Consider the following 27,933-nt stretch of genomic DNA (forward strand, 5'->3'; position numbering starts at 1 on the left):
TCCTCCTTCCGCATCTGATTCTCAGACTTATAGTGTCCTTGGTGATGCAAACTTCAAATTCATACTAATACAGATTCATAAATATATCATCGGTTACAAAGTCAGGTAAACTTACCAACTAAACTGTGTACACTATGTTACAAGGAGCTGTTGCTAAGGGAGTTCAACTGCTATCCTCCTCAATTATTTTTATCAAATGAGAACTAACCAGTAATGGTATTTGCACCTCTTCTGTGAACAAAATTATTGTAGAAGTTTCTTGTCCGAAAGAACAAAGCCAAGGCCACAAGAGCCCCAAAGAAAGTGGAAGCTGCCATGATAAAGAAGGATAACATGAAGCAGTGAGTTCCAGTACACATGTTTCCTTCATCTGATGCTTCCTTATCGTAGAAGTATCCGACAACCCAAACAGACAGTATATAAGATCCTACAGGGCCTGCTACGGTTATGGTGTTAAATATTGTGCCCAGATGCCCTGCACCAAATATCTCAGAAGCAATTGTGGGCATTAGTGACCACTGTGATCCATAACAAATGCCAACTATAACAGAGCCTGCATACAAAGCACCAGGCAGACCAGATGCTATCACAGCATGGCCAACAGTCATACTAGCCAGAGTAACAACAATAAATAATGGCCTTGACCAACCTAGTGACCGCAAGAAATAATCTGAAATATAACCAGCTACAAAGCGACCAAGAAAATTCCAGATACTCCATAGAGAAACTAAAGTATTCGTCTCTAAGATAGTGTACCCAAGTGACCCTCCTATCTGGCTAATGTTATTAACTGTGGCCAGCCCTGTGCCCATTCCACATGCAGTGGTGACAAACAAAAACCAAAAACCAGTGGTGCACATTGCCTGAAAAAGATTCATGTTTTCCCCCCATTCTGGAGTCCTCCTCTCATTCATATCTCTCCCTTGATCAGCACCAGCAGGCAACTCCTCATAGTTTCCATGACTTTGCCCCATGTCCACGAAATATGCCTGAGATCTATGCTGTTCATCCTCCGGTGAGTTTTGCTCGAGTAAGTATTTAATTATTCTATAAGACTTTTCCTTGTGGGCACTGATCGCAACAGAAATCGGGGAAAGCAGCAAGAAAATGAGTATAGTAAAAGTAATGATGCGAACGGTCAGTTGTAAAGAGAAGATGTTTCCCACAATGATTTCAGCCATGAGATAAGAAGCCAGTACCAGAGCAATCAATGATAAACCATTAAGATGCTTCTTCTCATCATCTTCATTTGTTTGCGAGATTGTTACGAATGACATAAGTAACAGAGTAGTAATAGGAGGCAACAACGCCAACATCAGAAGATATGCAGTGGGCCTGTTTCTAAAGATTGTCTGATATACTTGAATTAATATTGCTCCACTCAACCCGAGAAAACCCTGCATAGAATTATGGAAATTAAATTAAATGTCCAAATAGGGAACAAGGGAAGGTAGCTAAATTGAAATCAATATACCACAAAAAAGATTAGCATCACAAGCCTTCTGAGATTCCAACTCTACTCCCTGATTTCTATGATCTTTCAATTTTACTTTGAGACTTGGTGCTGAAATCAAAGGAATGCCAATTCCTTCTATATTATGAAGAGGAGAAGATACAATTAACTTTGTGAACGACTTAGTCAGTCGCCTTCTTTAGTTAATATTTTGGAGGTCAAAGAGATGACCATCCACAATATCATTTGATTGACTATGCATCAATCTATACCTATCCCTACATAGACAGAAAGTTTCTAACCTTATGTAAGCGTAATAGCACTTATCGCTACATAGATATAAAGTCTCTAACCAGAACAAAAATGAATTAAGAGAATCTTAACAAACAGAGAGCCTTATGTAAGCATAATAGCACCAACAAAAACAACAAAACCAAGTTTCAGTTGATATCACCTCAATAAATCATTTGATTCCTTTTGTTCTGTGATTAGTTAAATTTACATTGATTTATAAAGATTATAGGTCTTTTGAGACAGCTACTTCCATACAATTTCAGATCTAGCTCACTGATTTCACCAATCTCACTACCACATCTAGTCATCATAGCATCTATAATTATACATATGAAGGTCCACTTAAGAAATGACCAAATAATCCCAGGCCACCTTCTCACTTTATCATCTACATGTCTGCACTCTTGTAGCATGTTATCATTTCTAGTTCTATCCGATGTATGTGTGCTACTTGCAATCTTCATTAAGTGTGATCATTTCTATTTTTATCAAATTTATTATGCCCGAAATCTATCTTCACACCCGCATTTCTACGATTTTCATATTGAGAATATGTTTACATTTATAGTCTTACAAACATTCTATAAGACAAACCTTTCATTTCGTTTGCTTCTTCCCAATGTGTGACAATCATATTGCACTCCTCAATTTAAGTCGGTTTATTTCAACTTTATGTGTTACATCTTCATCTATCAAACCATTCTATTGGAAGATTGAATGTCCATATCAAAATAATCTGACATTGAGGCACCACAATCCATCTAATCTCATTTCATCCCAATTTCAATCGGGGCCTAAATTCTTATTGCACATATCCTATCTCACTCACATTTTTTTTTTAATTTTTTTTTTTGAAGTTTTTTGGGGTAATACTTCAATTTATCATCCCACTCACATTGCGTTGTTAATCTACCACTTTATATTAGTTGTTCTAATTGATTGATAAGAATACATGAAAATGAAGTCCATTACAAAGCTTGCAACTTGTATAAGCATAAAATTGAAGTTGACAATAATGCTTGCAACTTAAATAAAAAGTTAGAATTTAAAATTTGTCAATAATTTCTTAAAAGTAACGCAATTAGACTTGCTCAAATTAGAGGGATTGAGAAACGAACCTTCATGATGCCAACAATGGTGCCTCTATAATTAGGGAAATTGTGCACAGCAGTAACAACGTTTGCCGTATTGAAGAAAGTCATAGCATGAGCAGCTAAAAGCATATAGAGGCACATAACCCATAAAGGGGGTTTAGGTAGAAGCCCCATAACGGTCAACCACATAAGATAATACCCAGCAAAGCACTGAATAGCTCCGGCAAGTAGCACCACCCATGGCCCACCACAACGGCGGCGGCGGCGACTGGTGACTGATGAGTAGAGTAAGCCGGAAAGTATGCCGACATTAGCGCCGACATCTTTGAATACGGAGACGACATTGAGGGATGATTGATCGTATCCTTGGGTAGATTTGAGAATGGAAGAATAAACGGCGAATGTGTAGAGTGAACCGCTGGTACATTGGATCCATATACTAGCGACTGTGGCTACCCATTTGGTGTTGATCTTGGCCTTAAAACTGGGATTGTAATCTGGGTCTAAATCCATTTTTACTGATTTTTTCTTCTTCTTTCTTTTGGTTGATGAGTGATCTTCCAGGAATTATTCGACGTGTTCTTCACCACTACTTTGACATTTTCTGATTTCGTCTTATATGTTGAGTTGTTTTCATTTTTGGGATTTCGTCTTCGCGTTCAGTGTTTACGGTTTAGGAATTTCGTCTCTAACTCTCTATGTTGAGTGTTTACTCTGGCTGCCACGTGTACATAAATACACTAATTTATGTATGCCAGATTGCCAGGTTAGAAATACTAATCTGTTCAGGTTGTGATTTGACACACTCCCTAACTATTATATTAACGCTAAATATTATAAGTCATTTCACTTATAAAAAACGATTTGAAAATAATTACTTTTTCCTTTCGTGTCAATTTGTTTATCTTAATTTAGTGCATTTTTAAAAAAAAATAAAAATTATCAACTCTTTAATTTTTAACTTTTCATCTACATTAAGATCAAAGAATATTTGGTACATTCTTTTCATATGCAGGTGATTCTTTTTTCAAAGGATCATACACAAAATAATACTGATTAAATAACAAATGACAGTGAGATCAGTTGGCTTTCTGAAAAATTCCCGAAGTAAATGCATAATCTTCGTTTTTGTTTTTCAATTCCTGTAAGGGAGCACTATAAGGCAACAAACCAAAAAACGAACCACAAGAAGTCACAATTATGCACAATATCTACAGTTTGCTGCATCCCAAATTCCTAGTTTCCCCCAAAAAAATAATTAAGAAACAGATACAGAATAGCAACTGTACTCTGCAAGGATTTGACACAAATACAGAAACCTTGGCCAAAATTTATGCCAGACCTTTCAGTGCCTTGCAACCTTGTGATCAGATCAGCACAACATGAGCACACGAGAATAGAACCTTCTTGTCCTATAAAACAATGCCAAGGCAACTACAACTCCAAAAAGACTTACTGATGCTAATATGAAATAAGATAACATGAAGCAGTGAGTACCAAAGCATGAATTTCCTTCTCCTGATGCCTCTTTGTCATATATATAGCCGATTACTCTGACAGAAAGAACATAAGAGCCCACTGGACTAGCTATGGCGATTGTGTTGAAAATTGTACCCATATGGACCACACCAAATATCTCTTTACTTATGGTAGGCATCAATGACCACTGCGACCCATAGCAAACACCTACTAGCAGTGAACCCACATATAAATTTCCGGGAAAACCTGAAGCGATAATCACATGGCCACCAGTCATTGCTGCTAGAGTAAAGACCATGAATAATGGCCTTGGCCACCCTCTCCTGAGCAGAAATATATCTGATACATATCCAGCTCCAAGACGGCCAAGAAAATTCCATATACTCCAAAGTGAAACTAATGTACTTCTTGCCAATGTTGTGTAACCAAGTGATTCCCCAATCTGGCTAATGTTATTTATCGTGGCCAGTCCGGATCCCATCCCACATATCATCGCGACAAATAGAAGCCAAAAGTCTATGGTGCACATGGCTTGCCACAAATTTTTTTGTTCATCAGGCTGCAAGATAGAGCTAGCCTTTCGCTGGACTGTATCTGTTGGCACTTCATCATAATCCATAATATTCTCAACAGCCAATTTATCAGAACTCTCCCATTCAGGTTCATCTATCAATAGAGAGGTAGAAGATGTGACTGATGGCGGCAGTCTCTCTAGATCAACGCTTTGGGCCTTGACTACAACACTAATAGGAGAACAGAGAAGAGCAAAGAGAACCAATAATGTAATGATCTTTGCCCATTCTGGGAAGACAAAGACGTTCTCCAAAATCCGTAAGAACAGAAGATATGCAGCAATAACTAAAGAAACCAATAAGAAGCCCTGTAAATATTTCTCCTCATTTCTTGAAGGTGTCTCATGGACTGTCACCAAAAACATGAGCATCAGAGTGACTATAGTAGGAAGTAATGCAAGCATCAATATCAGCGAGCTTGGGTTGTTATTAAATATGGTCTGATACACTTGTATTAGAATTGCTCCACTCAAACCAAGAAAACCCTGGCCAGGAGAGAATGCATCAAGAAATTGCTTAATTGAACAGACAATGCATCAGTTACTCAACAGGAGAAAATACTCATGATGGTACTAGACCATCAGAGAAAAATTGGGACCAGCATTGATAAGAGTAGATTGGGAAAAAAGAATCTGTTACCTGGGGAATGAGGAAGAACTGAAACGCATTAAAGATAAAGATATTAAGCATATCCTAATGCTCATTGCTAAAGTATTTAACTCTTAAGAGATCCAATTTTTATAATTCTACAGCTAACATAATTTCAAAAGCTAAGCCACAAAATCTTTCTAGTCTTCCAATTCACAATGAGTACCTCCAAGATAAGTTTCACCAAAGAAGGATTGAAGGAAGGGCTTAGCAGACAAGCAGATGCATGAGCAGTCATAACATGAGAGTTGTTTTTATTTTGTGAAAAAACAGATTAACAAAAACAAAAAAGAAAATATGATGCTGCTCTTCAGACTCCAATAAATATAATAGATTAATCACAATGACAACATAGTGTACAACTTCACAGACATAACAAATTGCACTTTGCTCATAATTGAAAACACTAGGTTCTCTTTTCAGGTCTTACAGGTAATCAACAAGTAAAAGGATTAATGCAAATCTATAATAATGAGCCGTAAAACTGATATTGCAGAAAGGCAAAGACCCGTTAATCTTTATCCATTATTTTTCTGTAGTTTGCAAAAGTATGCATCTCCTAGTTCATTTTCTGGAGGCATATAATGTTCCTTCAAACTCAGAAGGGGGCTTTTGTTAAGCTCAGAAAAATTAGTGGGAAAAGCTATTGAACTTACATCAAAAGTAGAATATTTTAATGCCCGGTTATTCTGAAGAAGAATATTATTCTTACTTAGCCTACTAGACCTTTAAGGCCAACTGCTAGCAAGCAGAGGCGAATCTAGGATTTTTCGAACATGGGTGCACCAAGTAAAATGTATTGAAGTGAGAATTGATCCTTAATTCTCAAGGTCAAAAGCTCAACATCTAACCATGTGGACCATTTAGACTTCTTGTAGTACGGGTGCAAGAATATAGTATTATACAAAATCTTAAAAAATATACATATAAAATATCTAATTTTACGAAGAGACCACGGGTGCGGGTGCCCTATTTTTTGGTTGTAAATTCGCCACTGCTAGCAAGCCCCTTTAAAGGATTATTATATGTAAAGACATATTTTGCAGTGCTGCAACTGCTGTGGTAGGCACATACCTAATATCTTAATCAAATCAATAAGATACTTCCCACTAGATTTTCCTTAATAGCATTAATAAATATAAAATGTCCCACTACCAACTCCACAATTATTGAAGCTTTAACAGGCTAAAGAAAGAAGCATGAAGAGCTTATTTGGATTGGTTTTTATAGCTTTTGGCTTATTTTTATCATTTAAGCTTAAAATAACATGTGTATATCAAAATTATTTTGACTTCAAATTAATCAATCCAAACAAGCTCGATGACTTCGTTTGATTATCAGGAGAAACAAAGAAAGATAAAGAGTTACGTAAACAACTTTTACATATATATCAGTTATCATCGCATCATATGCCGCCAAAAATGAAAAACTTTATTATAATCAATCCCTAAACGTCAAGCAACAGAATGCTTCACCCACTTATCAATCCTATAAAACGCCACATTAATGGATAAAACTTCATAGAGGGGCAAGTACGCTGGCAATAATCATTATCCCAATAGCCTAATTATTAAAAATAGTAGAAGGAAATAGTTTAACAATTAAACAATCGGAACACAATTTTATAAGAAAATCCGCCACAAATGCAAAATAGTACCCCTCCTTCCTTTTTAGTCCATCCCAAAAATAATATTTTCTCTTTTTCATTTTACATGAGATTGTTTGGTTTGGTATTAAAAAACCACTTTTAAAATTTATATTTATAATCTAAAATAATTTTTAATATTTATGTGGCTATAAATATTGTATTAAGAATAAAAGAAATTTTTTAAAATTAATTAGTTTTAATTATAATAAAGGAAAAAAAAATAGGGTGTAATAAATGCAGCCTTATTTCTACTTTGGATTCGGATCAAATGGAGCCACAAAAATTGGGAGTGAGGGAGCAAAAAAAATTACTACAGAAGTAGAAAATCACTCATCTGAGAGTTGATTTTGCTCATAATTCGCAACATACCTTCATGATACCCACAATAGTGCCACTATGGTCCGGGAAATTTTGAACGGCCGCAACAACATTAGCCGTATTAAGGAAAGTCTGAGCATGAGCAGCAATGAACATGAACAGGGACATAACAGTCACAGGCGGCCTCTTTATGGTTCCGGTGACGGCAAGCCACATGAAGAAATAACCGGCAAAGCACTGGATAGCCCCAGCCAGATGTACGATCCATGGCCCGCCGTGGAGAAATGAGAATCGTCCTCGGCCGGATCTAGGCTTGGCGGCGACAGCGGTATAAAGGAGGCCGGAGAGAATTCCGGCGTTGGCGCCGATATCTTTGAAAACAGAGACGGTGTCGAGAGTTGATTGATCGTAAAATTGGGTGGACTTGAGCACAGGGGAGTAGATGCCGAAGGCGTATGATGCGCCGCTGCTGCACTGGATCCATATGCTAGCCACCGCTGCTAGCCATTTGCTGCTCTCCATAGCAAATGTTCTGTGCCTGCTATAGTATGTCTAAGCTGTCATGATAATAAACAGAAACTAATTACGCATCCTTTTGTTTTTCAAATTTATTTTTATATTTTACCCCTCGTTTGGATGGTTGTTACTTAAACTATGGTATTTTATTAACAATTTAAATATAATGTTTATTTTGATTGATAATTAAAAATTTATGTATTATTTAAATCATTAGATAATAATGAAAAACTTCATTTTATATAGTGATCATCTTAATATTTATCTTCTTATTTTATCTTTATTTTATGTTTGTTCTATCTTTTCATAATAACTCTATCATGTATTCTACTTTTCTTTTAGGTCTATCATTTAAATTTCTAACGTGTGATATTATGCAACAATGAAGGATGATATAATCTATCCAAATATTTATTAAAATATTATAACTCAACTCAATACAATACAATAATATTATGAAACAATACTTAACCATCACCCCAAACAAAGTGTTAAAGGTTTTCTTGTTTTTGGGGGTCTTTTCTCGAGGACAACCAATTGGTTGTATTTGGGTCCCTATCGTGATTTTGGGTCTCTGTCGTGTTACTTCTTCTTTCTTTTTTTAATTTCAACATGATAAATTTAAGGTTATAAATTTTTTAAAATAATTATATATATCTTTATTTTAAATTTACAATATTCAAAAATCTCTCTTTAAGGAAGATGGAGCAATTTGCAAGTGGATTAGGGAATTGTGAATTTTATATTGCCATGAGAATTTGCTGTTTTTGAAATAGAAAGTACAGACAGACTTTTCAATAGGGCCTTCACATAATTGAAGTACTGTTTAGTGTACTTTTTGATAGGACCTTCACTTTTTTGAGAAAAGAATCTAATATACTCCTCAATTTTGTTATTTAGAACTGATATATTTCTCATTATAAAAGAGGCACATATATACCCCTACTTATATACAAATGACTCACATATATCCTTTTCTTCTAACGGAAATGAAAACAATTAATTTTAGTTTAATTTTTTATTATTTTTAAATATATATATATAATCCCATATGAGTATATTTAATCCTCCTCAAACATTTTTTTTTTGTTTCAATGACAATTTAGATTAATTATTTTGATGGTCAAATTTATTTATGTTTCACTAATATTTTTGTAAAACTTATTATAAATGACCAAAAATTTTTCTTCAAATACAAAAATTAAATTACAATATAGACAAAAAAAAATAGTTTTAGCTAATAATATAGCCACAAAAAAATAGTTTTAAATTTTTTTTCTTTACACTAAAGAATGAAATTAAAAAATAAAATAAGAATAAGAAACTCAAATAATTATAATAAAAGAAGTCAAAAAATAATTTATGTATGAAAAAGATTAAAATATACCTTGAACTTTGCTAGAAGAATCATATATACCCCTGAATAATTTTTAAGAAAATTAAAAGTAAAAAATATAAATTTAAAACTAATTTTTTCACTTCCGTTAAATGAAGGGTATATGTGAGCTCATTTTATAATGGTAGGGATATATGTGAGCCGTTTGTATAACGGTAAGAATATATATGAGCCACTTTGATAACGAGGGGCATATCAACTCCAAATGACAAAATTGAGGGGTATATCAAATCCTTTTTCCCTTCTTTTTTTAATGTCTGCATGTATAACTTAGTAATTACTACTATTATTTTGTCATATATATATTTAAAAATAATAATTTCTTAATATAATACATAACTTTAAAGTAAATAAATTTAACTTAAAATAAAAATAAAACTTACAAAAATTGCAAGTTCAAGTGGGAAAAAAAGCTCCAACTTATTTTTAGTTTTGTAGGTATATATCTATATCTATCTATCTATATTACCTTAAAAGTATGAACTCCTAACTTAAATGTTAAATTACTATAATATTCCTAACTTAGATTGTGACTTTTTCGATAAGTTGTGAATTTTTACGAAGGGTTGTAATTTTTCGATGAGTTGTGACTTTTTCAATAAGTTGTGACTTTTCCAAAGAGTTGTGACTTTTTCAATAAATTGTGACTTTTCCAAAGGGTTGTGACATCTTGAAAAGGTCATGACTTTTCAGATAAGACACAAAAAATATTTGTTCATACTACCCTTGGTTGACTATAAATAGAGAGACTTCCTCTCATTTTTCAACCAATTTTTGATCTTCTACTCTTCTTCTTCTTGCATTTTAAATTTTTTTGTTTGATTTATTGTCGTTGAGTGAGTTCGAAGTTTAGCGGATATGAGGTACCAATATTCTGATGAAGTAATTTGTTCTATCCTAGGAGGGTATATTCCAAAACCTCAAGTACTTGAGGAAAATAATTTTGATGATATAATAATTATTTTTTTGCTTAATATATACATTAGTATGTATGTTCTAATATATGAAGTTAACATGATGTAGTCTATATTCATTTGTTTTTGTTAACAATTTCTCTTGTGATGTAGATATATGTTTCTGAATATCTTTTTCGAAATTTAGAGAATTATCACGATTTGTTTTTTATGCTCAAGACAAAATAATGACTTTATTTATCAATGTTACTTATGTGATTTAGACTCTCATGAAGTTTGCTTCAAAATAGTAATTACTATATAAACATTGCCCTTTTGTTTTACTTATTTACTATTTCTTAATATTTCAGTATTTTAGACGAAGAAAAGTTCATATGACTTGTAATAACGCCAGTTGAAGTTTGTATTAGTTTAATTTTTATTATTTATTTAATAGTTAATAGTTAATTTTATGAGACAAATATTTTCATTAATGCAAATATATATTTATATTTGGGTAGGTATTTGTATTTAAATTAAAGTATTATATATGTCACAAATGTATTATCAAGTTAACAAGATCTTCTAATTTCAAAATATATTATTTTAAAATGTTCCAAGTTTTTTTTTAAAAAATATGTGAAAATATAAAATGTAGTTGTTCTCTTCACTTGTTCATATAACATCTAAACAGTTTAACATGGAATACACATACAAAGCACATTTGGTTAGATGACGAGAAAAATACAAAACAAATATTGTCTATAAGGTAATATTAGCGAGATAAGACTAATTACATTATTAACCTCATCAAATTGAAATAAATATATACATTATTGCATTTAACTAATAAAAGTTTTCATTGACCATCTTCATAGGTTTGTGTGAATAAGAAATATATATGACGATCTACGTTGAACATTCACAAAACAATATGCAATATTATTTTTTGCTAAACTTATTTTTCAAATCTCCGCTTAAATAAGCAATACTATTTACTATAATATATATTTTTGGAATTGATAATCACGTGCAACGCACATGTTAAAAAACTAGTATATATATATATTCATACATACACATTTGAGCTAACATTAGCAATTAATAACTTTTACCTATAAAATAGAACAAATTAATATAATCTCGAATTAATAAGATCTTCAATTGATGTAGAATAGATTACCTTATTAGTTTTATGTTATGATCATAGTTGACAAATACAAATATCTAATATTAAATAGCCTCAATAACAGATTGCATTAATTAAATTTAACTATTATCGACCATGTGTTGTAACGATCGGGTTTTGTCGTTATAGAAATGCCAACAGGGGAAATTTGGAGCTGGAAAAACTTTTTCGTAGTATTTGAATTTTTCCAATCTTGTCCAGATTTGGAGGAAATCGGAGTCACCAAGGGGTAGGGAAATCTGGTAACAATCGGGTGGAGTATTTGTGGTTTTGATTGCATGAGTAGATAGCTAACTTGTTAAGAAATCTGTATGACTTTATGGAACTGAATTCGAGTTAGTAGAACTCCCGGAATCGATCTTAGCGCAAATGGTATTTTCTGAGTGTCGTGGGTTAGAAATATGTTGTGAAAGGGGAATTTTGAAATTCTTTAAATAGCTCTCTATTTCGTTTTAGCCGTTTTGATGCTGAGTTTGGCCGCTCTGGCGGAGCCGCTACAACGGGATTAAGGTCGTGGTGGCGGGTACGACGAGACTTATAATCGTAGGTGAAAGACGAATAGCTCACTAGTTCAAGAATGTCGCTTTGGCAGGAGTTATGGTCATTCTGGCGTCGCCGCTGTGGCGGGGTAGTGGTCGTTTTGGCGGAATCAACGAGAATCAAAGTCGTTAATAAACCCCTAAACTATCTCATTATGAACTTTTCGACTTTTAGAGCTAAGGAACGACCCCCAAACGACTCATAACTCATACTCATTTTTCACAATTATTGAGGCTTAAGGTAAGTTTTTCACTTTTTGAATCCGTTTTGATCCGTAGAACGTAATAGAATTGGTGAATATTGATGGGTGAGGGTTTTGATCTTGAATCTATGGTGGAAACAACCATTAATATGATAATTAGGATCATGGGTTGATCTAGGGTTTGTTAGATTTGTTGGTAATTCGGGTAATTAATAATTGTTTATTGATTCCCACATTATATTGATTGTTGTAGACCAAGAACAAGCAAAACGAATACGAAAAGGGAAGGATCAAGTTTCTTAGGGTTTCAAGCTTGTTTCGAGGTAGGTAATGGTTGTGATTCTAAATTTGTGTGATGTATGTTTGTTATTGCTTCATTGTGATACTTGTGTATATATGAATGTTGCAATGTTAATCACAATTGTTGTAAACGAGATAGATAAATATCATTGCCATGAAATCATGACTTAAATGTATGATCTTGATGATGTACTTGCGTTTGTGATTGTGGTGTGTGAATGAGATCGGTTTGCCACGTTCCAGCATAACTAACTTAGATCGGATTGCCATGTTTCGGCATAAATATGGGATCGATTGCCACGTTCCAACATAAATATGGGATTGGATTGCCACGTTCCGACATGCTAACTGTTTGGGTTTGGGTTCCATGAGAGGACCAATGATATGATGATAAATGTGAAATGTGTTGTTGATTCTTCATGTTGATGATGTTGTATATGTTGATATATATGCATGTGATTATAATGTTATTTGACTTGCTTATGTTACACTAGTGGGATAGCTGTATGATCCTACCAATACTTTGTGGTTGTGTACTGATTCTGCACTTGCTCTTATTTTTGTTGAGTACAGAGCATCTTCACGCGACTATTGACAGACCTCGCTTAAAAGATTAGTGACCGTCTCTTCGAATTCAAGGGTGAGTCAATTCTTTCGGGTTACCATGTGATTCTCTTTCGTCTATGTCCATCATTTTCGGACTTAGATATTTGTAGTTAGTTGATTAGTTCATTAGTTTGGGGATGTATCCCTTCTTGTTTAGACTTGGATCATTTGTTCAGATGTTTTGGTACATTGACTTTCAAGTTCTAGGTTGTTTATTCTGCATTTGTTTAGTTAATTAACTTGCTTCTGTAACTTAATTGTCTTAGTATTGTTTTAGTTGCTTAGTTTGGGTTGTAGTAGTGGTTCTCTCATCGAATGGTTATTGTGGGTGTCAATCACGACGGTTTGGGTCGTGACAAAATTGGTATCAGAACCTAGGTTCGTTGATCTCAATTTACCAAAATGAGTCTAGAAGAGTCTCGCGGAACGGTATAGGGACGCCATTACTTTTCTTCGAGAGGCTATAGGACTCTAGGAAATCTCTATTTTTCTCTTGTCTCCTTTCGTGCTATGACTTGATTCCAATTCGTATCTGGCAATTCAAATTGGTATCTAACCTCCTTCACTCTTTTGTTTGCAGATGGTTAATACTAGATATAACGGTGTTAGACCCATAGCTCATGTCCATGCTCCAACTGAGGAATCTGCAGCGAGAGGTCGCGTTCGAGGTCGAGGTAGAGGTAGAGAAAGAGCTAGGGATAGAGGTCGTGGGAGAGTAGTGTCTATTGTGAATAAGGTGTCGATTGATAATATTGCTATGAATGAAAACCCTCATGCGCATGATGAGAAGATAGAAGAGGATATTGAGGAAAATGGACAAGAGGATGAGGTACCAGCGAAGACTGTGGTTGTTTCCCCCATCGATCTGGTGTTAGCTCAACAGATTGTGGCGTTCTTGAAAGGGTTGGCTGGTCTTGGAGTGCTTTGATCTGCTCAAGCAACTCAAACTCCTACTAATCCTCATGTTTCTAGCACTGCACCCAAGACGGGTGAAAATGTAGGTACTGGTGCTTTCTTCCATCATTTGTTGGGTTCTGTTATGACTGAGAACAAGCATGATATGTTGACTAAGTTTTTGAAGCTTAAGCCTCTGGTATTTCTTGGTACTGAGACTGAAGATGCTTATAAGTTTATCTTATACTGTTATGAGAGGCTGCATAAATTGGGTATTGTTCACCAACATAGGGTTGAGTTCGTATCTTTCCAATTTCAAGGTGAGGCCAAGTAGTGGTGGAGAGCTTATATGTAGTGCATATCTTTTACTTTACCTCCATTTACTTGGACTCAATTCCGTGCTCTATTTCTAGAAAAATATGTGCCCTGAACCTTGAGGGATCGCAAGAAGGATGAATTTATGGCGTTAGAACAAGGTGGTATGTCTGTGGCTGCTTATGAGGCCAAGTTCCATGCTTTATCCAGTTATGCTACGCAGTTAGTTACTACTGAGGAGGAGATGCTCTGATTATTTATTAGAGGTTTGAATTCTAAGTTGCAAGTATTATCTGTCCATATGACTTCTGCAGGGAGGAGTTTTAATGAGGTGACAAATTATGTTAAGAAAGTGGAGGGGATGCGACGAGACAGTCAAGCTAAGGCTTGGGCAAAAATAGCAAAGAATTCAGGTAACTTTCAAGGCTCTTACTCTAAGGGGTCTGGAAGGCTAACACTTGCAGCCAAACCAATTTAGTCCGCTATGCCCGTCTCTATAGGTAACTACTCGGGAACTCCATCTCATAATTTTTAGGATAGTATGTTACGCCTTTGACGGGAAGCATACCATCTTTTGATTGTACTTGCTACAATTGTGGAGAACCTAGGCATATGAGGAGAGATTGTCCCCACCCACGTATGTCAGATTCCGCGCAGCAGCAACAGTCTAGAGTAGTGGTACCCGTGAGGAACGATAATATTAGTAGAGGACGTCCACAAGTTGGGCGAGGAGGAAATCAGCTAGGTCGTGAAGGTAGAGGAAATGGTAATGGTAATGGAGGTAGGGGTAACGCGCAACCAAATAGGGAAGTAGCTCGACAAGATGTTATGTTTTTTCGGGCAAGAATGAGGTGGAGGCATCCGACGCGGTGATCACATGTACTATTCTTGTCTGTGACCGGATGACTAATGAGTTGTTTGATCCGGGTTCTACTTATTCGTATGTATCTATGAGATTTGCCTCTGATTTTGAGATGATTTGTGATATTCTTGACACCCCTATTCGTGCTTCTACCCTAGTTGGAGAGTCAGTCATAGTTACTCATGTCTATCGTGCTTGTCCTATTGTGTTTATGGGTTTTCAGACTTGGGCTGATTTGGTGATTTTGGATATGATTGACTTTGACATAATCTTAGGCATGACTTGGTTATCCCCCTATTACGTTGTGCTTAATTGTAATACTAAGTCTGTAACTCTAGAAATTCAGAGAAGGGAAAAATTAGGTGGGAAGGGGTTGTACAAGCCTAAGCAAGCTAAAATTCTATCCTTCATTCGAGTTAGTAGATTAGTAGAGCATGGTTGTTTGGCTTATTTGGCTCATGTTAGGGATGTTAAGATTGAGGCTCCATTCAGTGGGTCTATTCATGTGGTGTCAGAATTTAGTGAAGTGTTTCCTAATGACTTGCTTGGTATGCCTCTGGATAGAGATATAAATTTTTGCATTGATTTAGAGCCTAGTACTCGTCCTATTTTTATCCCCCCATACTGCATGACTCCGACAAAATTAAGAAAGCTTAAGGCACAAATCCAAGAGCTCCTTGATAAGGGATTTATTCGCCCTAGTGCTTCCCCATGAAGTGCTCCAGTTTTGTTTGTTAAGAAGAAGGATGTAGTATAAGAATGTGTATAGATTACCGGTAATTAAATAGAGTCACTATTCTAAATAGGTACCCCTTACCTAGAATAGATGATCTCTTTGACCAATTGCAAGATGCATCGATTTTCTCAAAGATTGATCTAAGATCATGTTACGATCAATTGAAAATTAGACCTGAGGATGTCCCCAAGACGACGTTTAGAACTCGTTATGGGCACTATGAGTTTTTGGTTATGTCTTTGGTTTGACCAATGCGCCTGCAACTTTCATGAGTTTAATGAATGGAGTGTTCAAGCCTTTTCTTGATTCTTTTGTGATAGCCTTTATTGATGATATTTTGGTTTATTAGAAAAGTGAAGAAGAGCAAGTCAACCATCTTCGTACTGTTTTGGGTGTTCTTGGGAAACAAAAGTTATATGCTAAATTTTTGAAGTGTGAATTTTGACTGAAATCAGTTGCATTTTTGGGGAATGTAGTGTCAAAAGAGGGTGTAATGGTAGATCCTCAAAAGATTGAAGCGGTTAGGAATTGGGTTAGGCCTAGCTCTGTGACGGAAGTTAAGATTTTTGTGGGACTCGCTAGCTATTATCGTCGATTTGTAAGGAATTTTGCTTCAATTGCTACTCACTTGACCAATTTGACAAAAAAGGAGATACCATTTGAATGGACTGAAAAATGTGAGGAGAGCTTTCAAAAGCTTAGGACTCTCTTAACCACCGCGCTCATTCTAGCATTATCGGTGGAAGGTAAGGACTTTATAGTTTATTGTGATGCTTCTCATTCTGGATTGAGCGTTGTGTTAATGCAGGATAAGAATGTTATAGCCTATGCGTCGCGCCAATTGAATGTGCATGAGAGAAATTATCCAACCCATAATTTGGAGTTGGCAGCGGTAGTATTTACTCTTAAGATTTGACGACATTATCTTTATGATGTTAAGTGTGAAGTATTTACTTATCATCGTAGTTTGCAGCATATGTTCACTCAAAAGGATCTGAATTTGAGACAACGAAAATTGATGGAGTTACACAATGATTATTATATGACCATTCAATACCATCCGAGTAAGGTTAATGTTGTGGCAAATTCGTTGAGTCGAAAAACGGTAAGCATGGGTAGCTTAGCTTACTTAAGTGTAACCAAGCGACCTTTGGCCAGAGAAATTCATGCCTTAGAGTCTAAGTTCATGCAATTGGGCATCTCTGAAAGAGGCGGGGTGTTAGCTAGCATTGAAGTTAAGGCCACGTTCATTGAGGAGATCAATACCAAACAATTTGAGGATGAAAATTTGAACGAACTTAAGGAGAAGATGGCGAATGGTAAGGCATAAAAGACCACTCTTGATGCGAAAGGTGTACTCAGTGTAAAATAAAGGATTTGTGTTCCTCGAGTTGATGGCTTGATTCAAAAATTATTGGCAGAATCTCATGGTTCGCGATATTCTATTCATCCGGGTGTGACCAAGATGTATAGAGATCTAAAACAAATTTATTGGCGGTCGGGCATGAAGAAAGACATAGTGGAGTTTGTGGCGAAGTGTCAAAATTGCCAACAAGTGAAATATGAGCATCAAAGGCCCCTGCAGGTTTACTTCAAAAAATGTCAATTCTGGAATGGAAGTGGGAAAGAATAGCTACGGATTTTGTGGTTGGTCTTCCCAAGACTTTGGGGAAGTTCGATTCTATTTGCGTAGTGGTTGATAAATTGACCAAGTCAGCCCATTTTATGTCGGTCAGAATGGATTATAATGCTGACTAATTGGCTAAAGTATATGTGAAAGAGATAGTGAGGCTACATGGGGTGCCCCTCTCTATTATCTCAGAACGTGGTACTCAATTCACTTCCAAGTTTTGGAGAAAATTGCATGATGAATTGGGGATACAACTCACTTTTAGTACAGTCTTTCATCCACAGACGGATGGACAACCTGAGATGACTATTCAAGTGTTTGAAGACATGTTGAGAGCATGTGTAATTGATTTTGGAGGGTATTGAGATAAATTCATACCTTTGTGTGAGTTCTCCTACAATATTAGTTATCACTCCAGCATTGATATGACACCATTTGAGGCATTATTTGGAAGGGGATGTAGATCACAAATAGATTGGCTCGAGGCTGGAGATGTGAAACCTTTGGGGATTGATTTAGTGAAGGATACTCAAGATATGGTGATGAGTATTCAAGCTAAACTTCTAGCAGCCCAGAGTAGACAGAAAAAGTATGTGGATCATAAGGTAAGAGACATGGAAATTCATACTGGTGAGAACGTTCTTCTTAAGGTATCATCCATGAAAGGGGTGATGAGATTTGGTAAAAAGGGCTAGTTAAGTCCGAGATATATTGGTCCCTTTGAGGTTCTTGAATGTGTAGGGCCAGTGGCGTATAGATTGATTCTACCCCTTAATCTATACGGTGTTCATCCGGTATTTCATGTGTCTATGTTGAAGAGATATCATGGTGACGGAGATTATATCATTAAGTGAGACCCAATTGCGCATGACAAAGACCTCCAATATGAGGAGGAACCGATTGTTATTCTTGATCATGTTGTGCGTAAGTTGAGGATCAAGGAGATTAAGTCCGTGAAAGTTCAATAGAAGCATCGTCCAGCTACTTGAGAAATCGAGAGGGACATGCGAGAAAAGTATCCCAATTGTTCGTCACACCAGGTACTACATCGTTCTTTCCTTAACCTATTTTTCCTAAGTTTTGTCACTTGGGGACGAGTGATGGATAAATTGCTAACTATTGTAACGATCGGGTTCCGTCGTTATAGAAATGCCAACGGGGGAAATTTGGAGTCATAAAAACTTTTTCGTAATATTTGAATTTTCCCAACCCTGTCCAGATTTGGAGGAAATTGGAGTCACCAAGAGTAGAAAAATCTGGTAACAATCGAGTGGAGTAATTATGATTTTGATTGCATGAGTAGATAGCTAACTTGTTAAGGAATCCGTACGACTTTACGAAACTGAATTCGAGCGAGTAGAACTCCCAAAATCGATCTTAGTGCAAAAGGTATTTTCTGAGTGTCGTGGGTTAGAAGTGTGTTGTGAAAGGGGAATTTTGGAATTCTTTAAATAGCTCTCTGTTGCATTTTGGCTGCTTTGGTGCTCGATTTGATCGCTCTGGCAGAGCCTCTACAGCGGGATTAGGGTCGTTGTGGCGGGTACAATGAGATTTAAAATCATAGGTGAAAGACAAATAGCTCACTGGTTCAAGAATGCCGCTTTGGCGGGAGTTATGGCCGTTGTGGCGAGGTAGTGGCCGTTGTGGCGGGACCGACGCGAATTAAAGTTGTTAATAAACCCTAAACGACCTCATTATGCACTTTTTGACTTTTAGAGCTAAGGAACGACCCCCAGGCGACTCATACTCATATTTCACCATTCTTGAGGCTTATGGTAAGCTTTTCACTCTCCGAATCTATTTTTCGATCCATAGAACGTAATAGAATAGGTGAATATTGATGGGGGGGTTTTGATCTTGTATCTATGGTTGAAACAACCCTTACAACCCTTAATTTGATAATTGGGATCATGGATTGATCTAGGGTTTGTTAGACTTGTTGGTAATTCAGGTAATTAATAATTGTTTATTGATTCCAGCATTATATTGATTGTTGTAGACCAAGAACAAGAAAAACGAATTTGGAAAGGGAAGGATCAAGTTTCTTAGGGTTTCAAGCTTGTTTGGAGGTAGGTGATGGTTGTGATTCTATGTTTGTGTGATGTATGCTTGTTTTTGCTTCATTGTGATACTTGTGCATGTATGAATGTTGCAATATTGATCACACTTGTTGTAAACAAGATAGATGAATATCATTGCCATGAAATCATGACTTAAATGTATGATCTTGATGATGTACTTGTGTTTGTGATTGTGGTGTGTGAATGGGATCGGATTGCCACGTTTTGGCATAACTAACTTGGATCGGATTGCCACGTTTCGGCATAAATATGGGATCAGATTGCCACGTTCTGGCATGCTAACTATTTGGGCTTGGGTTCCATGAGAGGACCAATGATGTGATGATAAATGTGAAATGTGTTGTTGATTCTTCATGTTGATGATGTTGTACATGCTGATATATATGCATGTGATTATAATGTTGTTTGACTTGCTTATGTTGCACTAGTGGGATAGCCGTGTGATCCTACCAGTACACTGTGGTTGTGTATTGATTCTGCACTTACTCTTATTTTTGTTGAGTATAGGGCATTTTCATGCGACTATTGACAGATCTCGCTTAGAAGATCAATGATCGTCGCTTCAAATTCAAAGGTGATCCAATTCTTTTGGACTGCCATAGGATTCTCTTTCGTCTATGTCCATCATTTTCGGACTTAGATATTTGTAGTTAGTTCATTAGTTCATTAGTTTGGGGATGTATCCCTTCTTGTTTAGACTTGGATAATTTGTTTAGATGTTTTGGTACATTTTTTTTATTATTATTTTTAAAAAAAATCAAATTTGGACTTGTGGTCCGACTTTATTAAGAAAATCTAATGGACTCAAGATGTGCCCATTAGACCAAATAGGAAACAAATATATACAAAAGAGGGTCCAAACATGACCATTCTTCAGGTGAAAAAAGACAGAACTCTAGAAATTAGGAATTCTGAAAAATTAAGCAGTAGTTTCTCCTTCCTCTTTCATCTCTAAGATCCACCGCTGAAGATTCTGCCATGACCTTTCATCTCGAGCTTCACTCTCATTTGCTTTTGGGTCATCCACGTTCTCCATCTCAGAGAGGAGTATTGGTATTGATCGGCTATCAAAGGTATCAATTTCTCCTCTTTCTCCATAATTGTGATGCTCATTTCATATAAGTGCTCCCATTTCCCCTCTTTTGTATCACTAATCGGCTTCCCTTCCTCCCGCGCAGTTGAAATAAAGAAAGAGAAATCCAAGTTGCCTTCTTGTAGTTCTCCTCGTTGTTTACAAGTACTTCCATACCAATCTTACTATCGTTTTTGCTGGTGACTCTATTGTTTTTATTGGTTGTTATAGCTCAGGCTGGTTAGACGATCTCGCGTACCTATTTTGCCAATGGTCTGACCACAAACTAGTTTGTAATTGTAATAAGTGAACTTGTGATCCTTCTTTTGCTTATCTTGTTGGTGATTGTTTTATCCTTTTTGTTTTAATTCTGATTGTAGGTGTATGTTGTTTATCCATGTTTAGAATCCTTCTTGCCCTATATGGTAAATTATGAAAACTGTCGTAGTGTTGTTTCTCCTCTTGATTTATAGCTAAGTTAGCAATGCAATCTGCTAATTGGTTCACTTCTCTGGAAATGTACATCACCTGAATATGTATGTTAGCCATAATTTCCTGCATCTCCTCTCTATTTTCTCGGTTAAGGTTCATGGTATCTTCCAATCCCTCATAATCATATTCTTAAGGCTCAAAGAGTCGGTCTCTAAGATGATGTTACTGATGCCTTGTCTTTTGCAATATTTTAATGCATTCCACAAGTTATTATTTTTGCTTCCATGTTTGTAGTTATACCAATATTCTGCGCCTCAGCATATAACAGATCCCCCGTACTATTTCTTAGACAGAAACCATATGAACTCTCCCCTGGGTTGCCTTTGCTTGCCCCATTTGTATTGTAGTTGACCCATCCTTCATCTGGTGCCTCCCACTTGACAATATGAAAGTAAAGATTGGGTTTATAATTCTGAAGCAAATCAATCATTCCAGCCCAGTGATAAGGAACATTTCTTAGCCAAGGATATTTGGCTCTAATCAGCTGATGTACTGTCAATTAACTTTCAAGTTCTAGGTTGTTTATTCCGCATTTGTTTAGTTAATTAACTTGCTTCTGTAACTTAATTGTCTTAGTATTGTTTTAGTTGTTTAGTTTGGGTTGTAGTAGTGATTCTCCCACCAGATGGTTAGTGTCGGTGCCAATCACAACAGTTTGGGTCGTGACATGTGTATTATCGACCATGTGTATAGTAGCTAAATCAATGAGTTCTTTAAAAATCTGATTTTAAATTTGAGGAAGGATTATTTAATTTTAAGTTTGAAATGTGTCCCTTTATTAGAATTAAGAATAAATTTGTATCAATATATAATAGAAGGAATTTATTTGAACCAAAAATATAATAAATAATATATTTAAACTATTTTTAATTAGTACATACCCTTTTTCATAAATAAAATGTCAACCATAAATTTTTCTTCTCTATCGCTTGCACAGTTGCACCTAAAGAAAAATGCCACAACTATTGTTGTTAATATCCACATGGTAGAGGAGGTGTCTTAGTAGTTAAAATTAAAGATCATGATTAGCACATTAATATATGTTTTATTGCTAAATTTAATTAATGGAATAATAATATCATCCATATGGTCGATAGTAATTAAAAACGTCACTACCACGATAGTATGTGTTTTTATGCTAAATTTAGTTCTAATTCATTTTTCACGTTATGGTTTATTGGTTAATTATAAGGCATACCTCTTCTAGTCCATATTAAGTGAATTGTATGTGTATGTTACACTTTTTTAAGTTATATTTTTTGCTCATAAGCATAAAAAGTCGTGAAAACTATGAAAATTGCCCTAATTGTTTTTTTATATATATAATCTTATATCAAATAAGCAAAAGTTCATAACAAAAATATAATACACTATCACAAAACTATTCTTAAAAGACTACAACTTTTATCGATAGAATTTTAGTTCAATAAAAGAGTAATATTTTTTAACATGAATTATAATATACTATTCTTTAATATAATCCTCTTATATAATTAAGACAACATTGACGAACACATAATTTTTGTTCCGCGGGTTCAAAATATGAAGGGAGAAAATACGTAAAATTACAGGATGAGGAAAATTAGATATTTAAAAAATAAATACATACAAATGTACCTAACTAAAAATGGTGAAAACTACAAAATATGATGTCAGGGGCAACTGAACACGCAACAACCTCAATGACATTTATATATAAAAAATGTAATCTTTTGATCGAGAGGGTTCGGGTCATGAACCTCCTCACTTCCACGTAGATTCGCTCCTGACAAACAATCTTATCACATATAGAGTAATAGTAGATTCGCTCCTGACAAACAATCTTATCACATATAGAATAATAGTTATATAGTGACGTACACAAAAAAATTTGTAAGGGGATCACCTTTTAAAAAGAAAAATAATAAATAAATTAATATGATATCATATTATTATTATTTTTAAAATAATATATATAAATAAAATACAATTCACACTCAATACTATACCTTTTCTAATAATAATTTTTTTTAAAAAAAAAAATCCATGAACTTTTTAAAATATACATATTCAAAATAACTTTTTTTAAAATAATAATATTAAATGTTTCATAAATTCTTCTGAAATTAATTTATTAGTGAGAAAGAAGGTGAAAGAAAAAAGAACATAAAAATAAGCCTATTAAAAGGGTGTATGGAGAACTTCAAATGTATCTAAATAAGAACTTAAGACGTATAACAAATGACGACCTCTAGATACAAACATGCAACCTTGACCACGAAACCTACACACCTAACCAGCTAAGTTGAGTGCACGTTTGTGTCAAAGAATGTCATTTTATAAAGTATATTCTCTATTTTTCCTTTTACATTTAATTATATATGTATAGTAATTTTTTTCGACAAAGTAGTGTCACGTGACACTCTTTGAGCATTCGTAAAATCAATCCTGGTTATATCTGATATAAAATGATTTAAATTTGGTTGGTGAGAGTAATTCTAATATTCGATATAAATGATTTAAAATTTTTATTTATTTTTTGGTAAAAAAAATGGTTTAAAGATTGATTAGATTATTAATATCAAGTGATGTCAACTATAAGTAAAAAACAATTCCCAAAAGATGTTTGCAATATCTATGACTAAGCGTTTGTTTGGATTAGTTTAAAAGTTGGTCAAATCCACTTTTTAGTTATTTTAAGCTTTTGCAAGTGTTTGACAAAGTTAAAAATAATTTAAAATAAGTCTACCCTTACTTTTTAGTTTTTGATTTAAAAGTTATTAAGTTTGACTTAAAAACTACTTTTTAAGTCAATCCAAACAGACTCTAAATGAGTTCCTAAAATAAGAAAAGATGAGTCAGATTAGATGTTGGTTAAATAGGGATGAGTTGAGTTCTAAAAATAGAAACAACTTCAGCGTTGAAGTTTGGTCCCAAGTCAAAGTTAAGAATTGGATCGCAAATTAAGATCAAATCTAAAGTAGGGGTCGAAATTAGGATTGGGATCTTGTTCGGAATTGAGAATTAAGCGCCACATTAAGGTCTGAAGTCAAATTCCAACTTTAGATTGAGAATTTAGTCTCGAATCGAGATCGGACATCATCATGCTCCATAATGGATTGATAGTGTGGTTGAAAGAGAACGAGTCTTGAAAATACTTCATTACTTTAGATAAGCAAAGTCATAATTCTTAAATTGAAAGAAAAGAAATCCATCAAAAACATTTTTTCATAACATTCAAGCTAACAAAATATATATTTTAACAAAAGAGTTAGACATTCATACCAAACACTCCTTTTGGAATTTGCACCCAACTTCAAAAAAATACTCATTTGTTATTAATTATTTATCCATTTTTGAATTGATATATTTATTAAGAACACAATAATTGACGTAATGACTTTATCATTCTACCCTATTGATGGATTAAAAAATTAAGATTTTTAACAAGTCTTACTTTAATAAAAATTAATTAATTGAGGATATAACAAATAATTTTATTTTTTTTATTTGTCATAAAAAAGAAAATTGAATAAGTAATTAAAAACAGATGGAGTAAAAGATACAAGCACTGTGTGGAACCAATGCTACTTATGGATTTTATTATTGTGGTCCACATCAGACTTAAGTCCCTCATGTTTTGGATTAATATGCCACGTACTATAGGTCAACAACTGTAACTTCCAATAAATCTTCTTCGTCGACTTATGTAAATTATTGTAATTAAGTGATTTAATAAGATAAAGATGCATGTTTATTAATTATATGATCAAATATTAAAATTTTATGTGTAGATGTATATCATGTATTTAAGATTTGATATAAACATTGAATGTAGTAGGTAGATAAATTTTATATTTCAAACATTATCATTTTTTTTTAATGATTATCCAATCTTAGAAGGTTTTGCCCTTTGAAATAGAAATATGATTAGTTTAATTTATACATCGATAAATATCAAATCAATAGATAACAAGTGATTCTCCAAAAAAAAAAAGAGATACAATTTTAAAAACAAGACATATTATTTATTATAACAAGTATTAAATATAATTTGATAGTGAAAATATTCTTTTATACAATCTATGATTATTAATTAAACGTAACTCCAACTAAAAGTTAAGTGATCATATAAACAATCAACTCTTATTTTTAGTATTTCTAAGTTTTTAAAAATATAAGCGGTGATAGACCGATAGTAGGTGAAGAAGGAATTTCCAACAATATTAGTCTTTAATCAATCATCATGTATTCATGTTCAAATTTCTAGTATTTTATTCAAATAAACGATAATTCTATTATTATTATTATTATTATTTTGAAAAATCAGTAATGGTTGTTGCACATGATTAGGGTGATGGAAGGATGGAGCCATGAAGGACCAAAAATTTCAAAAAGAATTATAACTTAAAACAAATAGAGAAAATTGTATGAAATAGCAAATTACTAATTCAAATTAAATGTTATAGCCATAGTTATTTTAATTGTAATTCACAGCAAACATCCCCTTTTTTTGCAATCTGATTCGATATACAATTAGCCATTTTTCGGTATACAATTAGCCATTTTATACATTTCGGTATAAAATGCGTTTGTGTTTGTATAAAGTGAGAGAAAAGTGTATATACAAATACATATATTTTCTCCCTATATACTTATAATTATACAAATTATTACAATGTATAAATGAATTTATACAAAACTAAACAATTTGTATAAAATTTGATGTTTGTAGCGAATTATACAAATCAAAAGCTCCATAGCAAACATAAAATTTGCTATGGAGCGTAATTATACAAACTATAGGTATAACATACAAATATGATTTTTATGTTTGGTATATGTGAAAGTTGCTAAAAAAAAATACTAACAAAAAACAAGAAACTCAAGAGGACCGTTTGGGCCACAGATTAATCTTGGTTGGGCCCATGTCATTCATGGCCCAATGGCTATGATGGAAGATCAAACCTTTGCAACTTTTACAAACACGGCTAATTGTTGTTAATTGGAGACTAATTATATCATACACTTTTAATTTGGGTAGTATTTGAGATATCTCAAGATTGTTATAAATTGTTGGAAAAAATGTCTAACGTAAGCAATAATATTTGATGTTCGACTTTCACAAGGACACACTTTAGACAAAAATGCCTAAATAGAACATGAATTTATACACTTCAACATTCTTCTCCTGGCCCAATAATCCCAACTGGAACAACATTGTTCAACACTTCTGGCCCATAATCCATTATCGAGAAAACTTTGTTCATAAAAAAAAATCTATATATGTTACTGAAGTTACAAAGATAATTCTATGACGCTACCTTAGTAAGTGTTTGAAAAATATGTGTTTGAAAATGCAAAAAGTATAATTTAAATTTGAATTTAACAAAGAATATTTGAAAATTAAAATCATGTTTGGACATAAATTTTTTATTTTTAAAAAATTAGAATGTTTATAAGTTGAAGTTAATTATTATTTCTCAAATTAAACAAGTTGACAAAAAATAGTATTTGCATGTTAATTAACGAACTCTGTTTGATATCGGGCTTGTGCGCACCAATTCATGCTTGTTGAGTTGGTGTTGTATTTTCTTTAACTATTAGGCACATGCTTTATAATATAGCCATTATTTAGTTGTTTATATATATATATATAGTTTAGGAAATTTCTGGGAAAATCATTACTGTTCCGACACTTGTAACATGTACGGTCAATGCATTACTCTCTCCGTTCCTTTTTATAAATAGTTAGTTCATAATACTTGTCATTTCATAAAATCAATGCATAAATTACTATATTGTTCCTTTTTTTACCCTTGTGAATTATTTGCCTTGAAAATATACACTTGACCAACTTAGAAAAGCAAGTAAATGATTTATATTCATTGGTTAAATTAATTAATCAAAATAAATTAATTCATATTCATTGATTGAAAACTTGAGTTCCAAAAAAATTAAATAAAGGTAGAATAGTAAACTTGCTCAGTTTCTTAATGCACATGAAATCCAAAATGGTGGCATATAAATAGAAACGGAGGGAGTATATTATTAGTTAACAAAGCTAATTTTTTATTTTTTATTTTTTGTGAAGGAAAAAAAAAAGAAGCTTTGTCGACTGTGAAGGTTACAAGGTCTGTTAATTAATAGTGTGGACAACTTAAATCTAAACAAAACTTGAAAATTGTTAATATTTAAATGAAGGTTGTCACTACCAAACAATGAAGACGGTATATATCATACCATTCAATGTGCCTTTTTTTCCCTTTTTATTTTAAATTCTATAGGTTTCCTTTTTAATCTTGAAATTTAAATGTTCAAGCAGACTTTTAGGGTCGTTTGGTTATCATGATTAAAAATAATGACAATCAATATTAAATTCGAGATTATTTTATATTGCATTTGGTTGGCATGTTGCTTCTAACATAAAAAAGAAAACTGATTTAATCTTATATTGCAATCTTGATATTATTTTATGAGAGATTCAACAAGGATGAGTTTGAATATTTTCCTGTTATACAACCCTATATATCACTCATTAAAAATTTCTATGTTTACACTTTATTTAGATAGTTGTTAAGTATTGTTTCATAATGTATTGTATTGTAAATTTGTAATGTACTGTATTGTTTTAATGAATACAACGTTTGGATAAATTGTATATCCTCTGTCGTTACATCATGTCAGTTATTCATAATTTCAATGATAAACCTACAAAAAATTG

At 33.8% G+C, this 27,933-nt stretch overlaps 2 protein-coding genes across 2 annotated transcripts; both read right to left on the reverse strand.

Moving 5' to 3' along the window:
- Positions 1-30: 30 nt before the first annotated feature.
- LOC125831365 (protein NUCLEAR FUSION DEFECTIVE 4-like) lies at positions 31-3,539 on the reverse strand. The gene is made up of 2 exons (XM_049510561.1): positions 2,866-3,539; positions 31-1,397 (listed from the first exon to the last, which is right to left on the reverse strand). Exons 1-2 carry the CDS (start codon positions 3,352-3,354, stop codon positions 204-206), a joined length of 1,683 nt encoding a protein of 560 aa, XP_049366518.1. The 5' UTR covers positions 3,355-3,539; the 3' UTR covers positions 31-203.
- Positions 3,540-4,131: 592 nt separating this feature from the next.
- On the reverse strand, positions 4,132-8,068 carry LOC125831316 (protein NUCLEAR FUSION DEFECTIVE 4-like). The gene is made up of 2 exons (XM_049510515.1): positions 7,558-8,068; positions 4,132-5,377 (listed from the first exon to the last, which is right to left on the reverse strand). Exons 1-2 carry the CDS (start codon positions 8,026-8,028, stop codon positions 4,214-4,216), a joined length of 1,635 nt encoding a protein of 544 aa, XP_049366472.1. The 5' UTR covers positions 8,029-8,068; the 3' UTR covers positions 4,132-4,213.
- Between the last annotated feature and the right edge of the window lie 19,865 nt (positions 8,069-27,933).

The sequence above is a fragment of the Solanum verrucosum genome, unplaced genomic scaffold (genome assembly GCF_900185275.1).
Source record: "Solanum verrucosum unplaced genomic scaffold, falcon-dt-bn FXZP01000049.1, whole genome shotgun sequence".
NCBI classification, from domain to species: Eukaryota; Viridiplantae; Streptophyta; class Magnoliopsida; order Solanales; family Solanaceae; genus Solanum; species Solanum verrucosum.